This window comes from Adiantum capillus-veneris, chromosome 4 (genome assembly GCF_014529385.1).
Source record: "Adiantum capillus-veneris isolate H3 chromosome 4, ASM1452938v2, whole genome shotgun sequence".
In the NCBI taxonomy this organism is placed as follows: Eukaryota; Viridiplantae; Streptophyta; class Polypodiopsida; order Polypodiales; family Pteridaceae; genus Adiantum; species Adiantum capillus-veneris.
The window spans coordinates 130,278,227-130,302,111 of record NC_140934.1 but is presented as its reverse complement, the minus strand read 5'-3'; the positions used below and the strand labels follow the sequence as shown (position 1 = coordinate 130,302,111).

Here is a 23,885-nt window from a genome sequence, read left to right as displayed (position 1 = left end):
GGTCCAGCGCGCTCTCTAGGTGACTGGCTAGAGTTCACAGATTTGTCAGAGGAGTTGCAGGGTGTCCAGCTACAAGGCATGAGAGGGGTTCAGAGCATGTATCAGGACATCTCAGAGTTAGTTCCAGCTGAGTGGCTCACGCCTCTCGAGCCAGTAGCACCCCGATGGATGGGAGCCTTCACACGACTGGAGGTTCTCATCTCAGTCAGGGCTTGTTCAGAGACTGTCCCAGCCCTGTTCTTTGAGCTTCAGGGTGGGGGACGATTACAACGAGTTACAGTAGAGGCCCCGCAGGTAGCAGAGTGCTGTTTCCAGAGGATCCGAGTTGTGCCCATCTGTGGGAGGACTTGCGTCATAGACCCTGACCCAGCAGCTCTCGAGACAGGACACTGGAGGCTATGGGCTTGGGAGTGTTGTCCACTGGCACGAGTTCAGTGGGACCCTGGTGAGTGGCTATGGAGGGACCCCTTCTCTTCTGCAGACCGCCCAGGAGTCCCTTTCTTTCAGTACACTGTTCGGCTTGGACGTCATATACTTGCAGTGCAGAGAGAGGCCCGCCCCGCTGCAGCACGTCATTGGTAGGAGGAGGGTCTCACAGTTGAGTTCTTGGCAGCTTTTTGGCAGAGGCTGTGGGACTCCAGACAGCCGAGGCGCGTCACTTTGTTCCAGTGGTTGGTTGCACACAGAGCCACAGCAGTAGGGAGCTGGCTTGTGCATAGTGGTCTCTCGGCCGCATGTACAGCCTGTGACCAGTTGGTGGAGAGTCATCGACACTGTCTTTGGGACTATCCTTCGGCCCAGCAGGTGTGGCTACGAGTTCTTCGGCTGATGCTTGCCCTCTCCGCGGCTCGACAGTACACCTGGGGGGCAGCGGCTTGGTCCACCCTCACGGGCCCGGCACTACAGTTTGAGCTATCTTCCACCAGCAGGATGATAGTGATACAGGGGGGGCGACCTGCACTCTAGCCTGCTACAGACCTTACTCCACAGGAGTGGTGCAGTGAGAGAGAGGAGTGCTGGGAGCTCATCAGCGGCCTAACTCTTTGGTTCATCTGGCGGGCCCGTTGTTTCCGCATCTTTGAGGCTCGCCCTGTGCCACCAACAGAGATTGTTCGTGACTTTTGGCTAGAGCTGATCCATACTCTCAGAGGACAGCTTGAGGAACTACATGGCAGCTCCGACCGCATGCGGGAGCGCCGCGAGGCTTTCCTTCGACTCTGGCGCCTTGGGCCTTTCTACACCATGGTCCAGGGGGTGCTCAGATGGCACTACTGTCCACCTATGGCTCTTCCCTCCTCCCATTTCTTGATCTAGCCCCATTGTATATATGCTGTTTTTTCATCTCCCCATCATGCTTGTTGTAGCCCTCTCTTGCAGAGGTGGATGTAGCCCTATGGGCAGTTTTCATTAACTAATAGAAGGATCTTTTTCTTGGAAAAAAAAAAACTGATGTCAAATCGAGTGTTGAGGACCCAAATGAGAGAACCAACCAGTTTTCGATACTCTGTTGCATCTGCTAGAAGAGGAAGATTAAACTGTGACAACTTTTGATTGGGATCCATTGGAGTAGAGATAAATTTGCACTCGGCCATACCAAATGCTTCCAATAGTTCCTGGATATACCGCTCCCGAGAGAGGAAGATGCCCCCCTCTGTCTGTCTAACTTCTAATCCAAGAAAATGATGAAGCAAACCGAGATCTGTCATCTCAAACTCCTCTGACAAGGTTGCCATAATATTGCGGATGTGCTCAACATGGCTACTTGTAATCACAAGATCATCGATGTAGAGGATAATAAGTGTCACTAACCCTCCCTCACGGAAAATGTACAAATCTGGATCAACAAAAGATCTCTGGAGGAGTGTTATAGGAAAAAGGAATCAAGCTTCCGGTACCACGCTCTAGGCGATTTCTTGAGGCCATAGAGAGCCTTAAGCAACCTACAGACCATGTCTAGAAACTCTGCATCCTCGAACCCTGGAGATTGCTTCACAGAAACCTCCTCCTCTAGATCGCCATTGAGGAATAACCACATCGATTTGAAAAACTGGTCACCTGCGAAGGGCAGCAAGATGAAAAACAATCCGAATAGTCGCCATCCGTGCGGTCGGTGCGAAGGTCTCCTCGTAGTCTACACCGGGTTTCTTGGAAAAGCCTTGTGCTTGTCCAGAGAACCATCAGCTTTATACTTGGTTTTGTAGACCCACTTGACCTTAATCACTTTCCGCTTAGGAGGCTGCGGAACCAACACCCATGTGGTGTTCTTCTTGATGGAATCAATCTCTTTCTGCATGGCCAACTTCCACTGAGGTAGTGAAAGTGCCTCCTCAACTGTAAGAGGATCTCTGTACTGAAGACATCAATGCATAGTTCACCTGTAGTAATGGGTCATCTACCTCGGCAAGTCGAAGTCGATGAGAGCGTCATGAGGCACCGGAATCTCGCCAATCGGGTGGAAAATCTGAGATTGCTGAATCTCGCATGGTCTCTAATAACCACTTCGGTAGCTTGTCGGGCTTGCTCCCCTCGCCCGGAGCCGCTGGCAAATCTGTCTCTACATCGCCACTGTGATTAGATCCACTGTCAACTGTATCTTCGAGAATGGGTACATCCTCCTCCATGGCCTGAGGGACAGGGGTAGGAGAAGAGGGCTCATCATAGGGCAAGGCAAAATCTGGATCTCCAAGAATTGGAAGATCAAGAGTCGTCGTGGGAGGCTTGGGAGCGGGAAACCCCTCTGAAGGTAAGGTCTCATTGAAGAGACTACGTCATGGCTGAGAACAATCTCCTTCTTCTTTGGATCATAAAGTCTATATCCCAATGAAAGAGAGTTGTAGCCGACAAAGATCATGCTGCGGGTCTTGGGGTCAAACTTCCCCCTTTGCTCCTTTGGTACGTGGACATAGGCATCGCTCCCAAAAATTCTGAAATGGGAGACGTCGGGCTTCTTACTAAAATAGGCTTCAAATGGTGTCATCTTTGGAACTGAAGAGGTTGGAGATCTGTTAAGGGTGTGGACAGCTGTCGCAACTGCCTTAGCCCACAAGGACCTAGGCAAGTCTCGATGCTCAAGCATGGTCCTAGCCATCTCTACTACTGTCCCGTTCTTCCGCTCCACAACTCCATTCTTTGAAGGTGTATTGGTATTCGCAAGCTCTCGCTTAATACCATGGTCCGTACAAACTGTATGAAAGCATTGGAGGTAAACTCCCCACCTTTATGGGATCTGATTGTCTTCAATACATGATTGCTTTCCTTCTTCACAAGAGTATGCCAATTCTTGAAGAGGCCAAAAGCCTCGTGCTTGTGTTGTAGAAAAAATGCCCAATTAAAGCGGCTAAAGTCATCCACCAGTAACATAAAGTAAAGAGCCTTGCCGAGGGAAGGGGTCTGCATGGGTCCACAAAGGTCGGTGTGAACCAACTCCAACACGGCAGTGGCTCGGCGTGTAGAAAGCCTCGGGCTGGATTCTCGATGTTGTTTCCCACGAATGCAAGAATGCATTTCCTATGCTTACTCCTAACATCTGGTAAGCCTTGAAGCAACTGTTCTCGAAAAGCAAGTCGAAGGGCATCATTGTTCAAATGGCCAAACTTGTAATGCCATAAATCACTTGTGGATATCGGAGCCGAGGAAGAAAGAGCGTGGAGTCGATAAAGGCCGTTCTCTATTGAGCCCCCTCTAACTTCTACACCTGTCTGTCGATCCCGTATAGATACTAAGTTCTCCATGAAGATCACGTGCATGCCAAGCTTGCACACCTCGTGTATTGACATAAGATGTAAACCTATTTTTGGAGCATAAAGTACCTTGAAGGTATGCATACCTCCTCTACCGTCGAGAATAAGCTCCATGGAACCCTCGCTGTGAATAGGAATTTCAGATTTGTCGCGGATGAAGATAGTACCACAGTGTCGCCGCATGTTGGACAATAGATCCTTCATAGGTGTCATGTGCCGTGAGGCACCACTGTCAAGAATCCAATCATGATTATCTCGAGGAGAATGGGTCACCAATGCCTCCGATGTCCTCGGAGAGTCTGTCGAAGGGAGAATCTCCAAATGAACAAAGGCTGGTGACTTTACTACTGCCACCGAGGAGGTCGAAGCTTCTCCAACTCGCTTTGGACACTTCCTCCAATAATGTCCTTTCTCAACACAATTATTGCAATGCCGCTCCACCTTCAAGGCGTTACCTCGGCATCACTCTTCTTGTCTTTGGTGTTGGTGCTTTTCTTCTTACCCTTCTGTTTGTTGTTGGAAGAACCGGCCAAGGCTTCGGTGCTTGACTTCTTCCCCTTTAGGAACCGCTCCTCTTGGTCTAAAACCGTTGGAACCAGCCCCTCCCATGTGATAGTATTCAGCCGTCCACTGGTAATCAAGGAAGAGTAGAAGTTGGTGTACCGGGGAGGCAATTGAGCCAAAAGCTGAATGGCCATGTCCTTCGAACTGATAAGCTTTCCCATATGAAGTATCTCCTCTTGAAGCTCTTGCATCTTGTTGATATGATCTTGCATGGAAGTGTTCTTCGCATCCAAGGTTCTCAACTGCACCTCAAGGGCTATCCGCTTCATTGGAGAGACTCGATCATATACAGAAGAAAGCCGATCCCACATCAACTTCGCATCTTGCAGTAGCTCAATGTGGCCAATCACTGCGGGTGTACTGTTGAGGATAATAAAAAGATCCGGGCATTTACTCGTTCCCATAGCTTCGCTCCCTTAGAGTCCTTTGGCTTTTGAAAGTTGCTTGAGACAAATCCTCCAAGATTGTAAGAGTCAAAGACTGCCATCATAGTTGCTTTCAAAGTGGCATAATTGTCTCCACTCAATCGCCGATCCGAGGGAAAGGTAGGAAGTGTAGGTATCTTGATTGGTTGATCAACGACTCCGGAATAGAACTGGGACCAATCTCCCCATTCATCATTGACGGTGTGGTCACCGCCGCCGATCCCATCCTCTTGGTATCCATCATCACCATGGGCTGAAAATACGTCAGAATCATCACTCTTATCCATGGTGTTGGAGAATTTGGGCATGTGAAGCGGCTAGGATCAAGTGGAAGATAGGAAATCTACAAATCTGTCGACTATAGCCGAAATCAGCCCCAAAAGAGTGAAAAACGCAGAAAAAACAGCAAACCGCCTCTTTTTGTCGCAAAAAGCAGTAACTAAATCTCGCACAGACTAATCCGATTCAAGAGCACGCCGTGGCTCTGATACCATGTCAAAGGTGCAGTAGAAAGAAGGTGAATTGGATGAGGAATTGTCTGCAACTGCGATCAAGACACCTCTCTGTGACGGGCAGCCAATAGATCTCGAATCTATCGCGATGGATCTCCTCGCTGTGTAGGCACAAGCGCGTACCACCCACCGAATGGGCACTGGATCTTACCGGGGATGCACAACCGCGACGGAGTGGTGGTAACAGGCCAGAAAGGGAAGTGCTAGGGATAGAGAGAGAGAGATCGATGGCTGATGTCGCCTCCTGCAGAAAACGCTAGAGAGAGAATGTGCAAAACGCTAGAGAGAGTGCTCGCCACAAACTGAAAATGCCAGAGCGAGAAAACGCTAGCAGAGAGAGAGAGAGAGCCCAAACGTTGGTAATCTGCATTCAACAACTTGCCAAAAGTACGAGGGAGGGAGGGGGGGGGGGGGGGGGGGGGCGCTTATATAGGACAAACTCCAGTTTGCCCTACTTAGCTAGAAAACCCTACGATTTTGGAAATTGGCTAAAATGTCTAATAAATATGTAAACTCACTAAAAGTGACGTGGAACACATATTTAATGGCCTAAGTGCAGATGACTCGAGACTCTGACCCCGGCAAACCCTAGGAATAGGGGTCCTACCTCATGCCAGCCTATCGGGTGAGCAATACCATGATGTACATCACCGAGAATAGGTACGTCTACCTCTAGTACGGCCGGGCACAGCCACAAAGCAGTCCTCACTTCCTAATTTGCTCTTGGGAGATACCAGAGCTACCACCGGACAAGAAGATGAACTCTAACACACATGGGGTCGGGGCGGGACTTGCGTCCCTGGTGACAAGTCTTGATGGGATGGGCGCAAGGGGCGCGTGGGCAGCGGCGGGACATTTCAAATTTCATGAGGCCGTTCAGGCTCTAGGGGCGTTTCACTTTTTCGGGGGGGGAGGGGGAGGGGGAGGGCGGGGGCAGGGGCTTTCTATTCAAGAGCACCCAACGCTCAAGTGGCTCAACTTCAAGCCTCATAAGCCTCAAGGCAACTTCCCAAGCCTTGCAAGTGCCAAGTTGCCCTTCCCTTCTGAGTCTCTCCCTCTCCATCCTCTCTCTCTCTCTCTCTCTCTCTCTCTCTCTCTCTCTCTATATCACGAGGACGTGGCAACTGTTAACCTTAGTTGTTGGTTTCTTTCCAATGATTTTTGTTTAATTTTTGAGACCCTCTTTTTGAAGTTGCAAATGGTCGGACATTGTATGGCCAATATGAACGGTAGTTTCACCCGCAGACGGAAAGTTGGTCGGCGCTGGAACTCGTAAAGTAAAAGGATGTCTAGGCTCAGTTCAAGATCATGTAGGTATCCCCGTGGCACTTAGCAAGTTGGTGGAAACTAGGAAGTGAACTCAATAAAGGCCTAAAGTCAAGGTGTGACTACCAATAGAAAGTATCCGACAATTGGGCCACATTGGACTTTTGGATGCGGTTCCAATGAGGATAGATGGTCAGATGACTAGTGAGAGCCCAACGGAAGCATCTCCTAAAAATTAGGGCACTGCTATTTTGGGCCGTGAAATGTGTTCGCGTCATTATCTTCAGTATGACAAGGGGAACATTTTATTACTCTGCTGCAAAGTCAACTGATGCACCAGTTGAGAGATTTTTAAGCAGGAAGCCCAATGCGGGGAAATTGCATGTATGAGTGCCTTTTTGGTCAATTTACCAAGTCTGGGAGAACAAAACTCGTAACTGACTTTTTGGAGCAGTTTTGGAGACTAATAAGTGTGATTTTCAGCCATTTCTCTCCATTTTTAAGCTTCCCATGACTTTACCTAGGACCAAGGAGCTCATTTTCAGCATTGGAAGGCATCATATGCGTGTTTACAAGGCTGTTTTGTTGCGTTTTTAGCGATACGTAGGTTTTGGTAGCCATGGAAATCTTCTCTTGTTTACATCTATTTGTTCACAGATGCATTACAGGTCAAGGGCAGCAAAGGGGGCGCTCGATTTATGCTGGGAGGATGCTTCATTGAGAACCTGTCACACAGGTTAAGAGCTATGGAGAGCTTGCTTTCCTCTCTATGTACAATGTGGTGCTAGGAGTGATGACCTGCACACTACACATTGCTCTCTCTCCCCTACGTGCAGTTATGTGATGCCCCACAAGAGGGCTCTTCATTTTACTGATGTACAAGTGTGTGGTTTCATGCTTTTGTGCCGAGGCAAGAGCCTCCTTGATTAGGAACAGGGGTAGCTAACTGCTACTCCAAAGTAGGCACCGGTGAGGGTCATAACCTCACTGTACAAGTGCGTTTTCAGCGTTGTGTATGCGCTGTAAATTGACTGTTTTTCAGCCATACGGATGCCAGAACCATTGGGAATAGTGCCCCACTGGCGGAGGACAGTTAGGGGACTGTTTGGGGCTGCAAACAGGGCAAAAACCAGTAAATACAGCGTGCTGAATTTACTGTTTTTGGGCAGGAATCAGAGGGTTTATGCCAGTGGAAGTGAGTTCCAGTAGGGGAATTGGTTTCCCGCAAGTTTTGGGGCTGTTATGTTGTCGAAATTTGGCCAAATCAAGTGGTATCTACTTGGATATAGACAAAGGATTCCCAGGACTCTACTTTGTAATTTACCCTCTCAAAGAATAAAGAAATACCGAAAGGGGCGCCAATTTTGGGGCCTACAGGTTGTTGGCGTCTGCTTGGGTCATTCTAGCTTCCGAGCCATGTGTGCGCTTAAGTGTAATTCCCGTCGCAGGTTCCCTTTGCAAAGTGCTCTGTGTGTGTGTCTAAAGTAAAGAATCTCGGGTGAAAGCCAAAGCCTATTGCCCTACGGGCCGGTTTCTCTCTCTCTCTCTCTCTCTCTCTCTCTCTCTCTCTCTCTCTCCCCCATCTCTCCTCCTCTTTAAGTCAAAGTTCTCTCTCTCTCCCATCTCTCCTCCTCTTTAAGTCGAAACTTTGGAGCCTTGAGGCTTGATTCCTTGAAGGCTTGAGCCTTGAAGCCTACCCCTCTTTCCTTCTCTTCGAGTTTTCTCTAATATCTATCATCTATGGTATCTACGTAGTTGCTTCTCTTCCTCTCAGGCTGCAGCCAATCATGGTGTTGACTTTTGGAGGAAGAAACGACTAAGCTCCTTGCTGTCATTGGGGCCACTCTAACAACAACGTCCCCCTATGTATCGAGATTCTCAGTCCATAGCGTAACCAGTTGCTCTCAGAGCTCTGTATCTAGCAAAATTCTCTCAGGGATGCGTAACATAACATTGCCCCTCCTCCGCCTATCGGCTAGAGTAAGGATCACTGACACGTGATCTGATAAAGTAATTTCTACCAAAATGCATACTGAACCACCCAAGTCACAAAAGTGATCACTAGCATAGAAGCGATCTATCCTGTATAGATTCACTCCGCCTACTCCATGGTCAGATTGGGAAAAAGATAGGCTGTGTGAGGGCTCTGCAAAGCCAGCTTGTTGCCATACATCCGAGATTCTCAAGGTCATACATAGGCATTCCCAAGTGGCCAACTCAGTCCCATGTACAGTAGCATGACTGCCCCCAATCCTCTCTGTCACAAACTGATGACGTGTCAAGTCATTGAAGAATGGAGCCAACCTTCAGATCCCGACCGAGGACCTAAATCCTAAGAAGCAGAAGCAATAGAAGAAGAAGCAGAAAAAGTTCCCACCAACTTATGGACCTCGTTCGATGGGGCCCAAGTGAACTAAAGACATTAAAATAAAGCTGGACCCACACATACACGGGCTAATTTGTGAGGTGATGACGTGGTAGCTGCTATACGGATTTCCTGATTTTACGTTGACTATTGACACAACAGATTATATGGAATTCCGCGTTTTACGCTGGCCGTTGACGTGGCAGAACTGTACGGATTTCTGTAATTTGCGTTGGCAGCTTTTGGACAAGATGCTTTACCCTTTTGGTACGAGTTGCTTTTGAGTTTGAAAGATTTTCATGTAAACTGCTTTTCATAGGCCAAGGGCCTTTAAATATGTGTAGAGGGCTGAGTTTTAGCACGCTTTAGTGAGAAGGTGCAGAGCGCGAGTACCGGCATTGTACTGAGTTAAGAAATGCCAAAAGGGTCGCCAAGGTTTGGGGCCAATACTCTCTGGGGTGGAATTCCGCCACTCTGTGTCGCGTGTGTTCTCTCTCTTTTAGTTTCAGTTGCTATTGAAGTGCTAAAAGTCTGTTTAGTCTATTCTTTTCTATTGGCACGTGGTGCCTGTCTTGCGACAGTGGTACCAGAGCTTCAAGAGCGTGCTTTTCTGAAAGCATACCGATCCCACCAAAGAGCAGACAGAGCAAACCGACGCTTCCAAAGTCTATTGAAATTTTATTTGAAGTATCTTCGGGTCCCGATCGCTGACTTATTAGCCACTCCCACCCTTACTTCATCGCACATTGGTACGCTCCCGTCTTCATCGCTCATGTCTTATAGGGTATAAGCCATAAAGATCACTTGCAAAGAAGGATCAAGGATTCTTTTCAAGCCGATGTTTTTCTCAGAGACAGTGCCATGCAGTGGTAGATATTTATAGCTACCAAGCTGTACACGCCAAGGACTTGGCAAGCTTTCAAGAAAATTTTTGCCCAAAGTTACATGCCTTCAGACATCTTCCTTTGGATTGTAGCTTCTGGCAGAGTGGAGTATCTTGAAATGCTTGCCACAGAAACCCTAGTAGATTAAAACTTGAATTTCCTGACAGGTGTCTCTTCTCGAGCTGATAACCTTGGAGGTCCAATGTGATTGCTATGTCTTGGGACTACCATCGCCGCATAAGGAACATTGTCTGTCCAAGAGCTGATGGACCATGCTGTGGTCAGCTACGACCTTATGGAAGGAACTTAACCCTAATTTTTGGTGCAGGTTTTAGGATGGGAAGTCAGTCGACTTTTCGAGCTCGACTGATGTCGAGATTGCTTTTTTTAAAGTTTGAATTTTGTTTGAGAACTTGTTTGAGAACTTGTTTGGTGATCTTGTTTGGAATATGTTTGAAATGGATGGTATCTGTTTCGAACCCGTCTTGGTGCCGATTTGAACTGTTTGACTTTGGTTTTAATACTGGTTTTTCTTGGTGATTTACTCCTTGGTGGAGAAGTGAGAAATGATCTTTGAGAATGCTTGCACATACTCATGGCACGGACTCTTGTGGTTATTTACGGGGGGAGTATTGAATGCTTGAAAAATATTGTTGTTGTTACTCCTGGCCCGGACTTGGATGGTTATGCGGGAGGAGTGTTAAGAAGTTTGAGCAGTGGTTATTCTCAGCACCTCCAAACGACGCATGCTGCGGTTTGGGGGGGCGTTTGGTTGTAAAAGGCCTCTATCCCCCGACCCGGACCTTTTTAGGTTATGCGGGAGGAATGATGAGGGAGTCGTTGAATATCTCCCGGCCCGAACCTTGTTAGGCTATACGGGAGGAGTGTTCATCGACGACTTTATGTTTCTATGTCTTGTAACATGCATATGTGAGCATTTGTGTTGCATTGTGATGTGCCACCTATTGAATATTCCTTATTGGATGAGATACTTGTGGGAAGTCAACGACCTAGGATATCAAGAGTTCCGATCTGGAATGAGACTCCTTATTGGATGAGACTCTTCTGGGAAGCCAACGACCCAGGAAATCAAGAGCTCTGATTTGGAATGAGAAAATTGATTGTCCCTCGGAATGACCCTCAGAAATTTTTGAGCTAACTTGAGTTGTTTTGCAGATATGTTGTAATCACGAACGATTACTTTCTTTCAAGAAGGGGGGATGTCATAAACTGCTGACGTGTCAAGTCACTGAAGAATGGAGCCAACCTTCAGATCTCGGCCGGCGGGCCTAAACCCTAAGAAGTAGAAGTAGCAGAAGAAGAAGAAGCGGAAAAAGTTCCCACCAACTTATGGGACCCTGTTCGATGGGGCCCAAGTGAACTAAAGACATTAAAATAAAGGTGGACCCACACACACACTGGCTGATTTGCGAGCTGATGACGTGGCAATTGCTGTACGAATTTCCGAATTTTACGTTGACTGCTGACGTGGTAGATTGTATGGAATTTCGCATTTTACGTTGTCTACTGATGTAACAGAACTGTATGGATTTCCGTAATTTGCGTTGGTAGCTTTTGGACAAGATGCTTTTGGGACCATTTGCTATTGAGTTTGAAAGATTTTTAAGTAAACTGCTTATCATAGGCCAAGGGCCTTTAAATATGTGCAGAGGGCTTAGCCTCTGGCACACTTCATTGAGAAGGTGCAGAGCGTTAGTATCGGCGTTCTACTGAGTTCAAGTAATATAAGGAAATACCGAAAGGGGCGCCAAGGTTTGGGGCCAATACTCTTTGGGGTGGAATTCCACCACTCCGTGTCGCGTGTGCTCTCTCTTTCAGTTTCAATTGCTATTGAAGTGCTAAAAGTCTTTTCAATCTGTTCTTTTCTATTGACACATGGTGTCTGTCTTGTGACACTCTCCGAGGGATCCTCAAGTATGTTGAAATCCCCCCAATGCACCATTGCTCTGCATGAGGTTGGGATGCCACCAAATGTGACCAAAACTCAGCCCGTGCACTCGCATGGTTGGGCGTGTAAATGTTCAGAAAACCTACATGGCAGCCATTTATCTGCATAGTGACCCACTTGGTGTTGCTAAATTGCCTTTATTTGATAGAAGAATAATTCTAAATGAATTATTGGATTTATAAGTGAGAGGTGGAACACCAGGAAAATAATTCTAAATGAATCATTGAAATTTAAGTGAAAGAGTTTTTCTCACTGGAGACATCCGAGTACACAGTATTCCTAGTGTGTCATTCAAAGTAATGATGGGAGCACTGTGAATGGGAATATTTGTAAGGCCGCCAGGAACGGGTACTTCTGATACGTCACATTGGATGGGTGACAGGGAGCATCTGGAAGAAGTGTCCTACCATTCGGGAACGGACGTCTCTGATGCGTCATAGGATGGGTGACATAGAGCATCGTGAAGGAGATTGTACCGTAAGTTCGGTAGGAAAGGACTAGGTGATGGGTATTCCTGATGCGTCACAAGGTGGGTGACAGGTGCATCGGAAAGGGAATATCCATAGTCAGGAGGAAATTCCGAATTGTGTTAGAATGGTGCACAAGGAAGAGCAAGCACTTGAATGAAGATAGGTTCAGAGGAAACTTTGAGGAAATACAATTGCTTTCTGAAAAAGTAGGTTGCTTTTCGGGAAAGCAAATACTTTCCCGCGAGGAAGTCTATGTCTTCATTGCAACTGTGCATGTGATTGCATCCAGGGATGCCTAGGAAGTGGTGTGTGCATTGTTTTCAGCTTATAAGGTTTTATTGAGTTTTTGGGCAGGTTCAAACCATTTTTAAAATAGGCCGGCTGCCCACTTATTAGCCACCCTTAAAAATAAGAGAGGAGCAAAACCCAGCTCTGCCTTTATAAAAAACGTACTCTCTCTCTCTCTCTCTCTCTCTCTCTCTCTCTCTCTCTCTCTCTCTCCGGCTGGTTGGTGGCGCAAGCGATCCTTTCAGCTTTGGCGCTCCAGCCGCCTCCCCTACTCCCGCCGGCAAGACCACCCCTATTTTTGCCGGCTGCCTGGAGCAATAAAAGCGAATCTCTCCATGCACTCAAACACACAGAAGTTGACGCCGCCAGAGATGCCCATGGCTGCCCTGATTGTACTAGATGCCGCCCCGGTAGGCAAGTGTCAGCGCAAAGAAGTGCCTACAGAGAGTGTTTTCACCGCGACATGCTGCTGTTTTTCTCTGTTTTCAGCCCATGAACGTTGTAGACGGGGCTGATCTACGAGAAGGAACGCGAGAACACCCCTCTTTTGTGTGTAGGAGCCTCCAAGAGGATCCTTTGTGTAAAGATCGCTTATGGGGGATTGCTTTCCTTGCTTTCCGAGAACCGAGTTGCGTTTCAAACGTTGAGACTTTGGAGGTAACGATTTTCATGTTATGATCTCTGAGTGTTTGTTTGTAGGCGAACTTTCTCTTCGTGAGGGAGTAGGAGCAGAGGAAGGCAGGAGCCTCCAAGAGAAAAGTGTACTGAGGAATTAGAGCCAGATCAGCCAAGGGTTCGTAACCGATTTTGGGACGTAGATCCACGGATTAACAGGTGGTAGACTCTCGAGTTGGGATCCGGAAGTTGAGATTCCCAAGGCAGGACTTCACGTCCGAAAAAGCAGAGTTGTTCTGCGGGAAAAGGACTCTTGAAACAGAGTCGGAAAAGAGTTGTAGGGATGCCATGCCCTGAGTCTGGAAGGTGAGATCCTGGGGCGAGTACCTTGGTTCTCGAGGATTTGCAATGAGTAACGGAAGTTCCTGGGAATAGGGTTTCGTCCTAGGAATAGGAAGCCGAGGCTTTCAAGAACCAATGAAGTCTTATTCTAGAACGAACGCGGTAATATGGTCGGTTCAAGTGCCTGTATAGGCTTCTCCTCAGTAATAAAGATACTATTACGGGGGGGACCAACCCATCTTCTGGTCCCCAATATTGTGCCGATCTTCTCGTGCCGATCTTTTCACTCTCTTTCTCTCTCTATTTCTCTCTATACCCTCTGGCTGCAGCATTAAGTGATAAATTCTATTTATCCGAGTATATTCTATATTGCTTTGCGCTCCCGTTTGTGGCAATGGTATCAGAGCATGCTCTCCTCTCTTTCTCTGTAAAGGAGCAGGACTCTGGGAAGATATAGGAAGAAGTCATGACAAGCCAAGAGAGAAGTTAGCAGGCGGAACCGTAAGCCCTACAGGAAAAGCTAGCAGTGTTGGGAAAATTTTTCTCTCTGCAAGAAATCGACAAGACTTGGGATTCTCTGAGAAGGGGACAAGAGCATGATGCTCAAGAACCTAGAGAAGGAGCGGAATGCTCAAGATCCTTCAAAACCCAGGACATATCTATGAACATCAATCTAGAACCATAGCCAAGAAAACCCGTCTTTTTGAGAAGGATACGAAGAAGGTCTTTAGACCTCAAAACACTCTGGTCAAGTTTGATACTTTTGACGGAAGGGAAGATGTCCCGAAAGCTACCGCTTTCATTCGACAGTTTGAAGTTGCCTTTGCAAACGGCAATTTTTGAGAAGCGTCGAAGGTGAGGCATGTGACCAAACACCTCAAGGGGATTGCAAGTACTTGGTGGTATACCAAAGCTCTGCAAGGAACTTATGACAAGACACCCACAAGGCATGAAAGGTGCAACGGAAGTGGATGTTGAACTTTGCTCAAGATGAGTGCTCCGAACTGTGCTCAAGGGTTCCTTTTACTTAAGGAGGGGAGAGCCTTCCGTTCCTTTAGTGAGAGCGCAATGGACACAAACAAAGTGGTGAACACTGTGAATGAAGGTGCATGAGATTGAGAGATAGAGAGAGAAGAATACGACACTAAAATGTTGTCAAACCCTCCTCCGAAGGCCCCACTCTCTATGGCGAGAGTGGTCTACTATTGATTGCACAAATCTCTACAATGCTTGGACTTGCCAACGATGAGGACGACGACGAGACGGGGCTGAAATCTGAAAATGCTAAGGGCTGAAATCTGCAAATCTTTATCTGCTGAATTCTGACTCTATGTCAATGATGACGTCGATGGCGACGATGCAACGACGACGCGCTGAAAATGCAAATGTTGAAATCTGTGTTTTCCGGGCTGAATCTTCAAACTGTGCGGGATCTGACTGTGCGGCGAGGATCTGCTGCGGAAAGGTGAGATCTGCGAGGTTCGAGTGTTCTAGTGCCAAACTGAAAACGCTGATGCTTCTTGGGGTTCCGTCGCGGTGAATTTGCAAAACGCTGAAGTGTTATGTTGATGCGAAAACGCTAGGGCTGAAAACCGTCTGCTGCGGTGGGAAACTGCTAACGCTATGGCTGATCTGTAGTCTTGATGCCAAAAATGCTATGAAGTCATGCTGCCTTGTTGTTGTCGGGGCTGATCTGCAAACCAAATCGCTAGGGCTGATTTGAGTGAAAAATGCTAGGTCTTGCAAGGGCAAAAATTCTAGGTCTTCTGTCTTGGGGTGTCTTGCTGAGATGTTGCCTGATGAACACAGGGTCCTTGCTACTTCTTCTGCCAGAAAGTGCTAGCACTAGGTTTCCTTATATATTTCCTTGTCAAAATTGCCCTACCTAGTTCCCAACAAAAGTCACTTAAAAATAATAAGTGAAAAATGTCAAAAATAGGGAGAATAGGTCTATGGATTGTAAAAATGCTCCTGATGGGTTCTCATGGAAATCTGATGATCATGTTGTGTGCAACCAGAGGATATGCATCTAATCTAAGTATGTGGACATGCACGATCTGCGAATAGACTCACAAAAGTGCTAGATCACTTCCTATTCTAGACTTGACTGATTGAACTGAACCCATGTCCTGAAGTAGCTTGTCCACGTACACATAGGGTTAGATCAGGGTAGTTTTCGTACGTCGAACGGAACCTCTCGTTCCGTCCGGCCGGACCCGTCCCGTCCCGTGCGTTCCGTTCGTTCCGTCCGGCCTGTTTTTTTCGGCAGTTTATGACCGTTGGCAGCATTTTGACCGTTTTGCAACGTCCAGTTTATAGGCCTTTTGGAGCCGTTTGCAGGCAGTTTTGAAGCCAAATGCCATGCTTATTGCCCATGGGCCATTGGCACATTGCCATGCTTATTGCCCAAGGGCCAATGCCCATTGCTCAAATGTCAAGCCTCACATGCTCTTCCTCTCCTATTTAAGCAACCCTTCCCCTTTGTTATCCAACACAACCTACAACTACAAGCTACAAGCTTTAGCCCTAAGCCTCTCAATGCTCTACCCTCTCATCTCCATGTGCTTCCATTGAAGCTTCAAGCTCTCGAGTCTCCATTGGGTCTACCATCTCTCTCCTTCAAGGTCCCTTGGGTGACACCGTGACGGGTCTCTCCTTCAAGCTTCCTTGGGTCTCTCTCTCTCTCTCCCTCCCTCTCTCTCTCTCTCTCTCTCTCTCTCTCTCTAATCTATTGATACATCGTACATCATACTAGTAGCTACTAGCTACATACTACATAATGCCGCCTCCTCTTCATGAAGCCTTTGAGAAGCATTGCCGATATTTTGAGCGGGTGGGGGGCAAGCAAAACTCTTGCAAGTGGTGGTGCAAATATTGCCCAAAAGCTATGACCTCTTCCGTCACCCGTCTCATCATCCACTTGACAAAGATAGGAGGACAAGCGGGGCCATGTCCTAATATCCCCGAAGATATCCTTGCGGAATGCAAGAGAAAGTATCTTCCATTGAAGACACGCAAGGGTAGAGTCACCTCGGATGAGTTCGTGTCGCCGGATGTTGATAGCTCTGATTCGGAGGAAGAGGCCTCTCCAACTATGTCCATGGCTACCGGTGCCACCGCGGCCTCATGTGATGGTAGTGCCTCCTCCAAGAAGTCCAAGAAGTCCAAGGGGTCTTCAAGTGATGGTGGCCGGCCTCCGAAGACGGCAAAGCAAACTTCTCTTGCGAAATCGGTGGGTGGATGCTCCGGCCCCTTGTCTTTCCTCAAGGAGAGACAAAGAATCGCGGAAATAGAGATTGCCCGCACGGTGATTGAATGCAATCTCTCCTTCAACATTCTTCGGTTGGAGCGATGGAAGAGGATGATCATAGCAATTGCGGCGGTTGGTCCATGCGAAGGGTGGACGGGTGTGTCATACCATGACATGAGAACAAAGAAGCTTGATGAAGAGAGGGCAAGGATTGACAAGTCACTTGAGCCCGTACGTGCGGGTTGGGCAAAGTATGGATGCTCTATCCTCTCCGACGGATGGAGCGACCGCAAGAAGAGGGGCATCATCAACATTCTTGTTTCTTGTCCTCTTGGCACGTACTTCTTACGGGCGGTGGATGCGGGTTCGAGAGGGAAGAAAGTGACCGGGGCATTCATTTGGAAGCACATTCGCCAAGCCATTCTTGAGGTAAAACCGTAAATCGAGCCTTTATGTCTTGAGCAATTGCCAATGAGTCCTATGTTTTAATTTTTAAGTTTTAACTCTTCTTGTCACAAATGCCTCTTGTGTAGGTTGGTGCGGAGCATGTCGTGCAAGTGATTACCGACAATGCTTCAAATTGCAAGGCAATGAGTAAGAGGCTAGAGAAGGAATTTCCATCCATAGTATGGACTCCATGTGCCTCTCATTGCCTTGACCTTCTCTTTGAAGACATAGGGGAGCTAGGTTGGGTGAAAGATATCCTCAACCAAGCACTCTCCATCATCAATTTCATCAATGGCAAAGTGAGGGTGCTTGCCATTTACCGCACCTACTCCGACCTTGAGTTGAAGAAGCCATCGGCCACTCGCTTTGCCGCCATGTGGCTACTTTTAGAGCGGCTCTATGATGTGCAAAACAAAATACAAAAGACCACGGTCTCCGATGAGTTTAAGGAGTGGATGAATGGAGAGTCGGCCGCTTCTCAACAAGATGCAAAAGCCATCCAACGGCTTTGCTTGCGGGAGGAGTTTTAGCAAGAAATTAAGGGTCTTGTCGTTGCGATCTTGCCCTTGTACAAGGCTCTCCGCATGACCGACATGGAAGGGGCAACTATTGGGCTTCTATGGCACTTCATGGAGGAAGCTTACAAGGAGATTGAGAAGTCTACAATCCTAGATGGGGCTCCCGATGGAACACGGTATAACTACATATTTATTATTACATATGTCATTCTCTATATATTTAAATTCTACATGCTTGTTTCTCTACTTAGTACATTTCCTCTCTCTTCTTGTAGTGATTACCTCGAGGACTCTCCCAAGAGAGACGACATTCTCCTCCTAATCACAAAGCGGTGGGATTGGATGAAGAGACCTATCCATTACTTTGCGGCTCTCTTGCATCCGGCTTACAAGAAGCCCGAACTCTTTGCAAATCAAGAGCTTATTGAGGAGCGCAACAATTACCTCTTTAAGGTGCTAAAAGAAGAGGACATTGGAGCATTTCTCCAAGAGGTAATCAACTATAGCGACCAACGAGGCACCGCATTTACTTCCAACTTGTGTTGGAAGCGGCAATCCTTGGTGAAGCCTTTATTTTGGTGGGAGAGCTTTGGCTATCAATTGCCTACTCTCAAACGACTTGCTTTGAGGGTTCTTGGCCAAGTAAGCGACAAGCCTCAACCTTTTACATTTTATGCTTAAATCTCTTCAACTATTGTCTCTTATAGCTTATGCCTCTCTTGATGTGTTTTAGGATTGCTCATCGGGAGCATGTGAGCGTAATTGGTCCGCATACTCCCTCATCCACACCAAAATCCGAAACAAGCTCTCAACGAAGCAATTAGAGCAACTTATCTATTGTCGCTCCAATTTACGCATGTTGCGCTCTATGCATGAGATGCTTATGGCTCGACAGGTATAAATTATAAATTATAATCACTACTCACTCCATTTTCTATACTCTAGAGTCTAGTCTTTAATTAGTTTGAATATACTAATTATGTTTTCATTGTCCAATGTTGTAAATGTCAAATAGGTCAACGTGGATGAGCTCACACTTACCATTGACACTCTAAAGAGTGTCAATAAAGAGCAAGACCCTGAGGAGCAAATGATTTTTCGTGAGCTCTACTTGGAGCTTGAGGAGATTGATCGCCGGGTTTCTCGCACACGATCACGCAAGAAGGTCGTCATCCATGGAGTTACATCGGCTACAAGAGACAGAGGTGCCAGGGCTACAAGAGGTAGAGGCAAAGCATCAACAACACCCACGGAGGCTCCTAGGACCTATGTGCGGCGAGGCTCCGGAAGCGGCTCTTGTGCGGCGGCCATCACTATGGAGGATAGAGAGCCTTGAGAGCCATAGTATGATGATGAAGGCAACCTCATTAGTGATGGAGATTATGAGCCGTCATCCTTCGACTCTTGTGAGGAAGAGGATGATGTTGATGAGCAAGGCTCAGAAGAGGAAGATGAGGAAGATGATGAGAGCACTAGTGACTAGTGACTTTACTATTTAGTCTCTCTATTATGGTGTGTCACTTTTTGAGTACTTTGTAGCCCTTGCCACTTGGTCCCCCCACTTTTTTTTATCCCTTGCCACTTTTTGAGTACTTTGTAGCCCTTGCCACTTGGTCTCTACTTATCAAATTTCAATGATCATTTTGGTTTATGTAATGCTCATTCTCTTTAGTCTTTGAGTCTTGACTCTTTACATTGTACTATGTACTATGTAGTATTGTAACTACTAACTTGTAATCTATACAAATGTCAAGTTTCTATAAGTAAGTATTAAGGCCTAAGCCTTAGGCCCTTAGACTTGAGAATTATTTGTTTTTTTAAATTTGAACGTACATAATGTCATCGTACATCATAATTTTTTTTAGTTCGTTTAGTACCGCACACCATCGTACGCGTACAAAACGTACGGGACCGTACGAGACTAAAAGACCCCTTGGCATTACCTCCAGTTGAGGTGCAAAACCGTAAACCTACAAATAAACATAGCAGGCTGTAAGCATCATTTTGAGCGGAGCAAACATGTCTACCCGTGTATTAGAAGCTCCGACACACAATGGTCCAATTCCCTTGTAAATTGGACAAGTTTTCACGCGAGAAAACTCTCCGTTTTCGCAATTCTTCGTAATGGAACCGTGTTTACCTGTAGGGGATTAGCAATTAGCTAGCCCCGAGAACTGTACACGGTCATCTGAGAAGCCCAACTAGAGGGGCATTGCCATATGTGCAAAGGGGAGAGAGAGATGCACGAGAGCAAATCATCGCGCTACATGAGACAAGGGAGAAGTTAAGCTTTCCAATAAACATGTGATCACTTGCACCCACTACTCACACACACACACACACTGTGTTCACAACGATAAAAATCAGCCTCCCTCTCAGGTTTTGGGCGCCCCCTCTTGAATGAGACTTCTGGAACTTGAGAGTTGGTGTGCAGGTTGCTCTCCTACTGCCATGTGTCCTAGCCATATTGTGGTTGCCTGGCCTTGACTCCTACGGGTGAAATTCTTGGCCAAGGGCTGTTTCACACTGGCCCGGCAATGTCCGAGCAATTGTGATTTCAAAAAGAGGGCCCCAAAAGTTAAATAAAATCAAGGGAAAGAAACCAACAAATATAGATAGTGGTTGTCATAGTCTTGTGACATACCCCCCTCTTGAAATCGCAAATGTCCTCGATTGCATGCATCCTATACATGCCACATATGATTTAGTGTGATTAGCACCCTTTTATCATTGCATGTTTCCGCAAGAAATATTGTTAAACATGTGTACAAATGACTTAATGAGACCTTCATGCTTTTGTCAAGCAATGTAAACTTCTATTGCATCGTATCCTCAAATACATATGAAGTGCTAGCTCCAGCATCACCCCTCTATTGAGCACGTGTCAAAACCTTTGACCTTCACTCTACTGAAGTGATCTGAGTTGGGGAACACATAGGTTGTAAACCAAAGGCTTCAAGGTAGAGTTGCAATACATTTGGAGACTCTATTAGTTCACTTTTTTCCATCCACTTTGCATCCATAGGTGGATAGTTTTTGAACTTCACCAGTTAACGTCTTGCAACTTTTCCCTTAACTTTTCTTTCTTTTGGCCACTCAGCTAAGTCTTTAGCTTAAAACAGGGTGCCCCCATTTTTCAGGACTCTAGGTCACCTTTATCAGAATAAGAGTGACCCTCTAGCCTCTGCCCCCTATTCACATTATCCTGCTGTATCAGTGATCTACTATGAGCACTCTCTTGGGTTATTGAGTTATTGCTCTTGGGTCATTCTCCTTCATTCTCTCCCTTACACATTGTGTATGTCTCCTACAAAATTGCACTGTTAAGCTGCCCTTCATCCTGATTCACTGCTGCCTTCATGCTCTAGAATTTATTTATCGGTCCGATCAGTTTTTGTTATGTGTGGGATGCACAACTAATGAAAAGATCGCATCTATTCTGTTGGATGTTCAGGTTCAGCATTCCTGACACTTCCTTTTCAGTCTTGTTCCTTGATGAACCTTGGCTTGCTGTAGAGTCAGATCTACTGTTTGGGAGCAGTGCAGCTTCTTTTAAACAGGGTCTTTTAGAAGGGAACCTGATTTTAGTTTTGAAGTCTTTTCAAGTATATCAAGTAATTAAATGTTTTCTGTTGATTTTAAGAATTTTATGTGGGAGATAATAACTTTTTGGAGTTGTGACCTTATCAGTATGGCTATCGCTTAGTCATATAAATTTTCACACAAACACTTGGAAGTATGTGATACATGGTTTCTATTTACTCTGCAGATAGGCGTGGGTATGGTGCTGGAGGCCTTAGTTCAAGGAAGCAAAGTTCATTTAGATGAATTGCGCTTGAGGATGTCAAAAACGTTATTTTCAACATCTTCCATTCAAAATAGTAGGTTGTGCGATTCTGCGAAGCTTGCGCTTTGTTTGGCAAGTGATCTACAGCAGCGAAGCAGGGCAACATTGGAGAGCCTGATTGGGTGCATTCTCAGATTCTATCATGCAACCATAAATGCAATATTCCTTTAGTTGTAGAGAAATTGACTGTTTTGTTATTTGTGCCTTTCAGAACCAAGGAGAATGGGCATACAGCCTCTTGTGTTCTTTCTTCTGATTTCCAGTCTCAATTAGCATGGGGAGTTGCTTCTTCACATAGGTTGGTAATTGACGTGATTTGTACATTGTGTAAAGTGTATTGGTTGCCAAAATAAGCAGTGCATGTGATTATGCTTGAGATGAAATTAAGAGTGGTCGAACTGGTAGTTGCGGAAATCTGCTTGTGTTGCTGTTAAGAAGGTCCTGAGCCTTTGGGTCTGGGTGGGGTGCTCTAGGCTATCTCTGGAGCCTCTTGACTATTTGTGATCTAGAAAGATTTTTGCTCTGGGAGCCCATGATTGTCCAAAACTCCCACACTGGAGATTGTTGGACCTCACTCCAGAAGAGGCACTCGCCATGTGCATCAATGGCCTTGCTTGGTTTTGCGGAGGCACAGGACTATATTGCAGCTACGATGCATTGCCTTGGGTTTGGTCCTAAATTAGCCAATGTAGTTTATATCTTGTACGCTCGTAGTTTGTCTTCGGGGATCCTTCAAGGAAAGCTCACAGTATCTTGGCCTCGTGGCTGTTCAGTTAGACAAGGTTGTCCGATTTTCCTTAAGAGAGCCTCCAGTTTGTTAGTGCCCCTGCGTCGTCGTCTTCCCCCCCCCCCCCCCCCCCCCCCCCCCCCCCTTCGCCCTCCTTTCTCTAAGGGAGGGTAAACCCTTGCCTTTTGGAGGCAGGGGCTCTCCTCCAAAGGGCATGAATTGCGAGAGAAAGGAAACACGAAAACAAGCACGACCCATATAGACACCACCATGAGAGGGAAATCAATAATTTTCTAAGGAATTAGAAGTTGTCGACTTCAATTAAAGAAATTTGGTACCAATTCCATTCAAGTGATAATCTTGTGCAGGAGGTTTTAGGTCAGATTAAAGGGAAGATGACGCTACTTGTGGGGGGTCTAATTGAAGGATGGCAGGAGGTATGTAATACTTCGCTTTTCTTTTCTCCCCCTCACTCTGCCTTGGGGCTCTTGTGGGTTCTGCCCATCCTTCATTGTCTTTTCCCTTGTGCACTTTGAGGGTGCCAGCTTAAAGGGAAGATGATGCTACTTGTGGGAGGTCTGATTGAAGGATGGCAGGAGGTGTGTAATACTTTTCTTTTCTTTTCGCCCCCTCACTCTGCCTTGGGGATCGTGTGGGTTCTACCCATCCTTCATTGTCCTTTCCTTTGTGCACTTTGATGGTGCCAGCTTAATTGATCTCAGTAGGTATCTGCTGGCTATATCACCTGCATCTACCAAGGAGACACTAAGTGAGGTACTTCGGATGTTCGACAATTTCAACTCCAACAGTAGAAGTCCAAACCTTTCGGTTTGATTGTAGGGCCGCCCCTGTTGTTTTCATGGGAACTTTGCTAATTTTCAAAATCTTGGGGGTTTCTTTTCATGTTTTCTTATTGCTATTTCCTGGTGTAACCTCCGTAATGATTTGTGCTGACAGGGTAGGTAAGGCGTGGACTTTTTTCACTCGTTTCAGCAAGGATGATTATGCAGGTGAACGTTTGATTTTTCAGGTACGCAGGAACTGAAGTTTTGGTTTTTAATACTTAAAACGGACCAAATTGAATGTGCATTTGATACATGGCAGGTTGTCCATGAACTGGATGCTGTAAATAAATTTTCCACCATTTTTGCTACAACTATTGGACATCATCCACAAGCTGGATTTAGTTGGCTACACGAAGCATCCAATAAAGGTTGGGGCTTTTGTCTCTCAGGCTCTTGATACCCACCTTTTACAGCTCTAGTAATGTTTCTGTTTAGTTAGTTTCTTTCTTTCTTTTTATTCAAATGTTGTATCAGATTCACCATGATGTAACTCTCTAGTCTCATAGGTCAATATGGCCCTTAGAAGATGTTAATATTTCATTTCATCTCTCTCTCTCTCTCTCTCTCTCTCTCTCTCTCTCTCTCACACACACACACACACACACACACACACACACACACACACTTTTTAATATTGTAAATCTGCATCGATTAATTACAAGTGGGAAACCTCAAAGCGAGGAAAACCCACGAAAAGAAAGGGATACAAAAAGCGGAGCACTACGAGGCTCTGAAGGCTAAAAACAGTCAAAGTAAATCCTATAGGTATCAAGAGTGATGTCTCCAGCGTCATAGGCAAAATGCAGCGCTT

At 46.4% G+C, this 23,885-nt stretch overlaps 1 protein-coding gene and 1 pseudogene across 5 annotated transcripts in view; both read left to right on the top strand.

Moving 5' to 3' along the window:
* LOC147459974 (uncharacterized) overlaps positions 1 to 23,885 on the top strand; it is a 91,928-nt gene that overhangs the window by 30,256 nt on the left and 37,787 nt on the right. For all 4 annotated transcript variants that reach the window (XM_086511134.1, XM_086511133.1, XM_086511132.1 and 1 more), the window contains exons 2-5: positions 21,425 to 21,624; positions 21,714 to 21,800; positions 23,187 to 23,259; positions 23,334 to 23,442. In XM_086511134.1, the coding sequence (XP_086367260.1) occupies positions 21,425 to 21,624; positions 21,714 to 21,800; positions 23,187 to 23,259; positions 23,334 to 23,442 (469 nt within the window). The remainder of the gene's footprint in view (positions 1 to 21,424; positions 21,625 to 21,713; positions 21,801 to 23,186; positions 23,260 to 23,333; positions 23,443 to 23,885) is intronic.
* Positions 15,557 to 19,425, top strand: LOC147459975 (uncharacterized; annotated as a pseudogene). The gene is made up of 5 exons (XR_015187743.1): positions 15,557 to 17,071; positions 17,224 to 17,831; positions 17,931 to 18,297; positions 18,389 to 18,550; positions 18,671 to 19,425. The product of XR_015187743.1 is annotated as an uncharacterized LOC147459975 (transcript).